The sequence below is a fragment of the Sciurus carolinensis genome, chromosome 5, assembly GCF_902686445.1.
Source record: "Sciurus carolinensis chromosome 5, mSciCar1.2, whole genome shotgun sequence".
Classification (NCBI taxonomy): Eukaryota; Metazoa; Chordata; class Mammalia; order Rodentia; family Sciuridae; genus Sciurus; species Sciurus carolinensis.
The window spans coordinates 48,018,303-48,027,881 of record NC_062217.1 but is presented as its reverse complement, the minus strand read 5'-3'; the positions used below and the strand labels follow the sequence as shown (position 1 = coordinate 48,027,881).

General features: G+C 33.0%; 1 protein-coding gene across 1 annotated transcript in view; it reads right to left on the bottom strand.

Moving 5' to 3' along the window:
* Positions 1-730: 730 nt before the first annotated feature.
* LOC124984751 (protein SGT1 homolog) overlaps positions 731-9,579 on the bottom strand; it is a 33,506-nt gene continuing 24,657 nt past the window's right edge. The window contains 3 exon segments of the mRNA XM_047552792.1: positions 731-869; positions 3,406-3,587; positions 7,585-7,675. Coding sequence (XP_047408748.1) covers positions 768-869; positions 3,406-3,587; positions 7,585-7,675 — 375 coding nt within the window. The 3' untranslated portion in view covers positions 731-767.

Here is a 9,579-nt window from a genome sequence, read left to right as displayed (position 1 = left end):
CTAAAAACGAGAAGGAAAAAAAAACCCACAAAAAATAATAAACTCCATCATTGCTATAACTTCAAGAATACCACTGTGGTAAAAAAAGCAAGTGAAGCTGGGCTTGCCTAGATCTTTCTTTGCCTTGACTTCACAGATTACCCTAACTATAAATTTGCTGTGGGTTAAACTCAAGGATCTATATTTTATACAGGACTTTGGAGTACCAAAATCTCAGTGCAATTACAAATACTTCCCATAAAAAGAACTAAATGGGAATTTCCTGTGATAAATAATTTCTCATTAAAAACTTAAGGTAAATAAACCAAACTTCTTCATAGAAAAATTGTATTTACAACTCCATTCAAAAGCAGTTTTTAAAAGCAAACACAATGTAACACTGAATTTGAAAAATTTATGCTAAATCAAAGTTGCCAGGTTTAATAAATTATTAACAGAATACTGCATCAAAAATAAGGCAATAATCCAAGATATGCCATTAAAGATTTCTTCACTCTCACGACTAGACAGAACTTATCTATCTAGTAGCAAATTCATTCAGTTTCAGCATGTCTGAAATCCTTAAGGACAGAAGTGATAAAAATGTGATCTTCATTCTTCATTAGACTCTTAGAACACTTGAAGGAAAATAATTTCTAAAGCACAAAGAGGTAAAGAGGTATAATCTTTCAAAACGATATTCAGTGTTCAAAATTCAAGAATGCAATACCAATACACAATGGGCATTAGGTGAGTATATGCAATACAATGATAGCAAATTAATTTATTTAGTACTTTTTCCATTCCATATCATCAGGAGGATTGATTTCAACTTTCCTTTTACCTACATCAGACCAGTTGGTACTCAAAACTGTACCACCAGACTCCATCTGCAATAAAAAAATAAATAAAAATAGGTCAATTCCTGGTTCATATAATCAAAATAGAATTATTTTCCTAAAACTGTTCTAACTATAGTCCCAAATATAGGTTATTATCTACAGCTCAATATAAACAATAGTATTTTTATTTAAATTGAGGCTTTTCAGAGAAGTTAACAAATTCCATGAAAAATTGAAAAAGAAACTCTAGAATAATTAATTAGGTAGGGGTATTGTGTACACATACCCTACCACATCAAGCACCATGTTCCCCTCTGCTAATCAACAGAGGTATATGTGGAAAAACCACCCTCAAAAGAAGAGTGATGCTGTAATTTTTTTTTTTAACTGAAGACAGTGAAGACCAAGCAAAATAAACTTTTTATACTAGTTAAGCAGAACTTTAAGGATTTCTAATTAACACTCCCCTCTGTGTTAAAGGCATACAAATTTCCTCTTGAATTTTTTTTTTAAATCCAGGTACATAAACACAGCCAACAGTACCTCAGTGAAGAACTGGTTATCTACTTAATCACCTACTGAATATATTGTCTAACAATGACCCTACCATATTCATACAGTCATGTGCCATATAATGATGTTTTGTCTATAATGAACTACATATATAGGACAGTGGTACCATAAGATTACAATGGAGCTAAAAAATTCCTATTGCCTAATAACATCAATAGCATAGACACATTACTCAGGTGTCTGAGGAGATGCTGGTATAAACAAACCTACTGTGCTGCCATTGATATAAAAGCACAGCATATAAAATAAAGTACATTACCCATGATACTTAAAAATAAACCACTGTTACTGGTTTATGTGTTTACTATACTACACTTTTTACCATTAGAGGGTATTCCTCTACCTAAAGTTTACTATAAAGCAATATGCCATATTACACTAGCAGGAGCTTCTTACATCTCCTGATTCCATCATGATTTTATCAAGAGGCCACATTTTATTAAGAGGTGTAGTCAGTAGGTTAACATTAAGGGGGAAAAAAACCTATCCACATCAAGTGACTAACCTAACACTAAGTTTATGTAAATACACTCATTGATATTTGCACTAATGACAAAAAACACCTAATCATTTATTTCAGAATGTATATAAAAATAATAAAACACCATGACATTTGTTATCTTGATGCAATAAAAATGCAATCACCTGGATCAACAGAGAACAATGCTCATTATTAGATTCTAAACATTCTGAAAAAAATCAGTGGACTGACTGGCAAACATACAAAAATTATACACTCTAGTAATTACATTGGAAACTCAACATAAGGCCTCTCCAGTTTCCTTATGCTTTTCTCCACCCAGTTAATTTTGCATCTTTCAATCCTCCAGACATGAAATGGCACTGTCTCTTAATGGCTGCCTTTTGATCCTAACATCAGGACTTTACTCTCCCCCGTTAATTTTTTAGAACAACAATTAGTTGAGCTATGGAAGCAAAATCCATGGAGAGGGCTGTAGGTATTTATATACGAATTCTATTTAATAAACAACCTGTAAGAGAATCCTCAGTTATAAAACTGAAAGAAGTGAATTTAGTTCATAATTTGGTCATATTCACTGTTGACACTTATTTTCTCCTTCTCTCCTTACAGGTTGTAGTGCAATCTAGTATTTCCCTATGATTATTTTGTACATGTTGGTTTTATTCAAACTGGGAGATCATAGAGGGCAGAGTATTTTGCTTTGCTTTCGCACAAGGCAGAAACAAGTTTAAGGTCAAAGTTTTATAAGTATATACAGTTTCCTTAAAATTATCAAAGTTTCAATATAAAAATATATGCAGAATCTACATTACGTCTTTGATTTGACATGCTGCCATTTTATCTAGCATGCTTTTAAAAGTTAATAGAGAAAAGACTTCCTTTCTGAGAAGATTGAAGTATTTCTCTTTGAAAAAGTCAAATGATTAAATCTTCAAGAAATTAATTTACATAGTTTCACAGTGATGAACTGTCACTAAATCTCAGAGTTTGAGGCCTAATTCAGATGGTATTCATGATGCCCTAGCAAAAGTCTGAATTTTCTTAATCAACAGTAAAATCATTAACCCAATGAATAACTAATGTGTACTTTTCCCCTAGTCAAACATAGTTTGGAAATTTCCCCTCTATATTCTTCATCTCTAACATTGAGACAAGAGATTCTAGGAGATAAATAGAAGCTAACTGAGCTACTGTGACAGACTCAACTAGGGTAATTCCCTAACAATAACTGTAACCATGGCATTTCTTAGCCTTCCAACTCTACCTCATTTATTTAAAAATACAAATATATTTAACTTAGAATAAACCACTTGTTTCTCATAGCTTCTACAAGTTTTCAGCTTCTTCAACAATTACTCTATGTTTAGAGCAAGAAGAAACATTTAGACAAAGTCTACTCAAAAAGGTCTCCCAGAATAATACATGCAATTTGTTCTCAAATTACCTTCTTGTCTAAATGCCTAAAATTCACTCCCCCACAACACTTGGGGAAGGGGGGAAAAAAAAAAAAAAAGGTCAAGTTCTTACAAATGATTTGTTCATGGCACGTTTCACTTCATCAGAACCATCTGAATAGATCTGTTGAAACAGTTTGTTTAAAGCTGCATCTCCCTCCAACTTCTCATTCTTTTCTTCTTCTTTGATCTCACCAACCAATTTATCCCAATTTCTTGTATAATGAGATGAAGATGGATATAGGTTCTTTACATCTATGAAGTGAAAATGACAGAAGTGATTAATTGACATGTTTTGATTATGTCAAGCATATGTATACTTTGACCATGATAAACAGAACATCTGAGCAGTTTAGGTCACCAAACTGCATTTTTGCAATAGGTGCTTTTTTTGATGTATACATCAATAACCAGACTTCTAAAAACTAAATCAGAATAATGTAAAACCTAGCATTTCTGTTGAGTGAAGAAAAAGTGTAAATCTTCAGTGTATTATGCAAGAGTAAATTAAAAACTAATTCTTCATTACAATAACAGAAACTGGGTGAAGCATATAGGAACTTGTAAAAGTTACAAAGATGATATAATAATTCTAAAAATCAAAGTATTAGCTTTTTTAAAAAGATGCTTAATAAGTTTATTTTATAAATAAGATTTTAATGTTAAAAATGTGGCTTTTGCTGGGTGTGGTGGTACATGCCTGTAATCTCACCAACTTGGGAGATGAGAAAGAAGCAAGCTTGAGACCAGCCTCAGCAATTTAGGAAAACCCTAGTTAAGAAAATTTAAAAAGTGCTTCAGATATAGCTCAGTGGCAGAGGGCTCTTGGGTTTAATACCAGTATCTCTCACACACACCAAAAAATAAAAATTAAAAGTGACGTTTTTAGAAACTAGATGCAATGGCAAATGCCTATAACTGAAGCTATTCAGAAGGCTAAGTAGGAAGGATCGCTTAAATCCAGGAGTTTGATTTTACTATGGGTAACACAGAGAGACCCTAACTCAAAATATAACATAAAAATGTGGCTTTTCTAAGGAACTTACATATCTTTCAGAGTAGAAATAAACTGAAAGTATAATCACCTATGCCACAACAGTGAGTTGAGACTCCATTCTCTCCCCACATTAAAAATAGGATTGCTTCAACAGTAGATTAATAATATTTAAAATTGAAATACCTTATTTACTTATTTAAAGATACAGTATTTGTAGAGTATACTGGGGTAAACAGGCTGCTTACAGGATAGAAAAGGTTAGTGGCCCAGAGGCTCATGGCACTGCCCCTGAGGGCTGCCCAGAAGATCAAAGGAATGAAGATTCTGGCACAAGAATAATTAAAAATAATTGACCTGTAGGTATAAGAGCAGCCCTGTTCACTATCCAGTGAAGACACAAATGATGACCACAAATGTAAGCTACATATATATCTTAAAAATTTCTAGAAGTGTGTTACTAAAAAGAATCAGGTAAAATATACCTTAATAATATATTTTATTTAATCTAGCATATAAAATAGCACTTCAACATGTAATCAAAAAATTAAATGTTTTTTTCATTCAAAAATCTGGTACATATTTTATACATTAGCACATCTCAAAGCAGAAATTTCTCTATTTCTACATATCAATACTAATATAAATGTCCTCCTCCAGTAATGTCCCACTATATTTCTTTTTTCTCAAAACAGTTGAGAAACTACTAAACGTTCTCAATGCAGACTACTCACATTTCACGTGGTACATGTGGTCAGCAGTTACTGTACTACACAGTGTAACTACGAGGCTTTGAAAAATCATTATTTGAAATTTCTCTATTTCTACATGCTAATACAATCTAAATCTCTTCCTCCTCCTCCTCCTCCAGGAATGCCCCACTAATATTTCTTTTCTCAAAATAGTTGAGAAACTACTAACATTCATCCTGTTTTTTCATCCTTTCTTTACACCTATAAACTAATTTTCTCCTTGCCATCAAAACAAAACCCAAGGTCACGGCAATGAAAAAGCTGAAAGAGCTTCTGCCATTTTCTCTATATCTACATGCCAAGCTCTTTCTCCTTAAGACATTTATGCATTTTCACTATCTACTTGAAATTTTTTTCCTCTCTCTCTTCATATTGTTTGGAATTTACCACCACTCATTTACATATAATAACTTTATAATTTTTTTCTATGTCTGTGTGTGCTAGTACTATTATCATCCTTTAATTTATTTTTGAATCACTTTTTTTTACAAAAATTAATATATTAGAAAGACAAATCTACTGTTATTGTGATAAATGAACAATAAAACTGATTATTTGCAATAATTAAGTTATTAAAACAAAACAAATCCTTGCAAAAAAAATAAGACCTTACATGGTTTTATTCATGGTAGGTATACTGTTTTAAAAACTCTATCCATCTTCCCTCTATTAGAAATCCCCCCTCTTTGTACATTTTCAATAGTAACCAAATAAAACAAACAAAAAAATGCATGCTATGGCAAGTTAAGAGCCAGGGAAACATGGATTTAATTAATTCTAATACTCACTCCCTGGAAGGATGGAAATAGAGGTTTAATCTCCATTTTATAGATAAGAAAGCTGGCCCAGATAGGTTAAGTGACTTGCCCTTATCTACAGTCTCCACCTTGCAGTACACAACAATCTGACAAGCATATTAATACCTTACAAAAACGTAACAGCACAGGAAGAATAACATCTTGAATATCTAAGGTACTGAATTTAGGAAAAAACTTAATAACTGTAACACTAAAAATCCTTGATTTTTAATCTTAGAAAAACTTTTAACCCATGGAGATGGTATATGAAGTACAGAGCTAAGTAACCTAATTTCATTTCTCATTCACTATAATATCAAATAACTACAATGATACTCAAAGCCAGCAGAGATTATTTCCATGCTGAAAATACAGCAATAGACAGTATCACACATGGGGTTAACAGAACAAAACCCACACTCTGAAGACCTGGATTTTAGTCTTAGACAATGAAACCTGTTGGGTAATCTTGAGCAAGTTGATTAACCTTTCTGAGCCTGTAAAACAGAAGGAATAATACTGGGCTGCCTATTATACATGGTTGTTGTTATAATTGTGAGATACTACTCTTAGAGTAGTATAAAATCATCAGTTCAAAAATCTGTTAAGAGTCAGTCACAAAAGAAGCATGTGACATTTTTACTGTCTTACAATTATCAACCAGAAATACTGTAGCCCCTTAAAAATTATGTTAGTATGCGTTTCCTGGTTTTGCTAATTACACCTCAAATTAGTTAAGATTTTATCATTGGAGCAAACTGAGTAAAGATCTGTGGGAACTCTTATTTTGCAAATTCTGTATGCATCTAAAATCACTTCTAAGCTAATACACACACACATAAATGTTCTGTCAAAGAACTCATTTTCTAAAAGTTGCCACAGGAAATATGTTTTCTGCAACAGAAGTAGGCAAAATCTGAAAGTAGCTGAGACACAACATTAACTTGATTCAGTCATCAAATCAGAGCATTACCTAATACATCAAAAAGAAATGTCTTTCCATTCATTAATGAGGTTATTACGGTAATATACAATCTTAGGTTGTAGTTCTAAGAGCGTCCTGCAGATTAATTATTTCATTAGAAAAATGCTTATCTGCTTATTGCATGTGCTTAGAACTGACCTCAACACAATGCTGTTCATCCCTTAAAGTGCTACCCAATCAACCCTAGTTTCCTCTCTTTTCCTAGGCTTTTCTTCGGCACTTATTTCTATTTGCATCCATCTCTAAATTAATAATATAGTAAAATAGGTTAGAAACCTTACTCAACGAAGCCCTGAAATTCCAGGCAATTAGAGCTGACAATATTGGTAGAAGGAACACAAAGGAATAAACAAGAGAGAGCAATAGGGAAGAGGAGAAAATATATCAGCACAGCAAACTAATTCACTTACAATGCAAAAAGCAGCAATAAGAAAGGGCAACAAACAAAAGCAAATACCCTCCAAATAATGTCATAAACTGACATGATGAACAATCCTAACTCCTCTGGGATTTTGCTGCCATTCATTTGTATTCTTAGAGTTTAGGAAGTTAGAATAGTCACAAGAAAGGCTACTTTGTATTCATTACACAGCAACCTTATTATACTCAATGTATCTTATCTTGGAAATATAAATAATAGAAGTAAAAAGAATGCTCATTACTCTGTAATTTCAACTACACAACACAATATGAATTTAAAGCTTATCAAGGCCAGAAAACAAACCTGCTATGAACTGTTTTGATGTAGGGACATCTCCTTGCCCCTCTAGCTTTTCCCATCTCACAGCCTCTGGCTTTTTCATTTTAATTTCAATCTAGAGGAAACACCAAATAAAATCCATTATCAAGTGTAAAATAAAACAGTAAAAATGAAATTTTCTTAAGTCATTGAAGTTTTATAAGTGACAGTTTCCTTAAATTATACAAGGCTAAATTTGAAGAATTATAAAATATTTATTTTGTTTTTTTTCTGTTAAAATTCACCCTTCAAAAAATGACATAAACACTACAATTAAGAAGAATCCTAAGACCTAAAAGCTTACTTTTCTTATAAAGCAATGTTCTCAACCAGGGATGATCCTGCCATCCTGGGGACAGCTAGCAATGTCTGCAGACACTGCTGGTTGTCATGACTTGGGTAAGGGAAAGAGCGGTACAGACACCCAGGGAGTAGACACCAGAGGATGCTACTAAACATCCTACAGTGTATAGGGAAACCTCCTACAATAGAAATATCCAGCCACAAATGTCCATAATGCCATCATTGAGAAACCCAATTCTTTAGCAATCTGCTGTTTTCACATGTTCACTAACCTGCTTTAATTTATTGTACTGTACAAAATAATACAACTCATGCTAATATATATATATATATATTTTTACAACCATTCATTCAATAACTACAGGTTGAGAACCCCTTTGCTGAAATGCTTGAGACCAGAAGTATGTCAGAGTCTGGATTTTGGAGTATTTGCATGTATACAGTAAGATATCTTGGGAATGAGAACAAAGTTTAAACGTGAGATTCATTTATGTTTCATATATTCCTTAATCACATAGTCTGAAACTAATTTTATACAATATTTAGTGAACCTGCACTTTGACTGCAACCTGTAACATAAGGCCAGGAGTGACTTTTCCACTCATGACCTCATGTCAGCACTCAAAAAGTGTTCGATTTTGAACTTTAAATTTTCATATTAGGAATATTCAACCTGTACTCAACACTCACAATGAATACGTATAGTCTTCAAGGTTGTGGAGGATTTTAAAAATACTAATGACACATCTTTGACCATTTGGAAATATATGAGCTACTTAAAAGTCACAAAAGAGGCAAATAAATGTCAAAAGCTCAGGAAATCAAGTCAACTGTAAAAGGCAAAGGTTTCATGCAGTTTAAAGGATGTTGAGACATAGACACAATTGCAAGGATAGAAGGGGTAACTCAATCTCCAGAAGCAAAGGGAATGGCCTAAAACTGGAGCTCTGAGGGCATGAAAGGCCAGAGTCCATCAGGGAGTATGAAGAAAACCAATCTGTCAAGTCCAGAATTTATGCCAAAGCAGTGAAAACTAGATGGAAAAAGAGAGGAATACACAGAGATTTCAAATGTTAAACTAAGTTCACTTATGAAAAAAGAAAAGTTAACGGTATCCTAACAGCAACCTTTATTCTCATCAAGGCTTGTCCCCAGTATCTACCATTACCCCTAAAATACTCAGTCATATCTACCCTTTTGTTTTCCTTATTCAAATAATGTTCTTGCCTCCATTTTTAGCCTGGCAAAAATCAGCATTTTCAAGTGAACAGCACCAAATAATATTATGCAGATTAAATCAAGACTCAAATTAGAATTTTCATTCTAATATTTTTATGAAAAGGATCATTACTTCTGTAAAGGAAAGTGGGGGACAAAGAGCAGTCTATTCACCTTTTTGCTCTCTGACTTCTTTTTAATCAGATAACTCATTTAAAATTGGCAATTCCTGGTAAGCTTTCTTCTACCTGAATCTTGCTTCTTCGACTTTCAACTGGAATAAAAAGCCCAGATGGCAGTGTGTACATCACTATACTAAAGTATATTCACACTTCATATTCCTATGCTACATGCATTCTTTTATATAAAAGTTCCTTTTTTCACTTTAAGAGCAGCACATACTTCGCAGTTAAATTTACTGAAAGCCACTGTAACCTGAGGAATTGTGCAGTATGAACA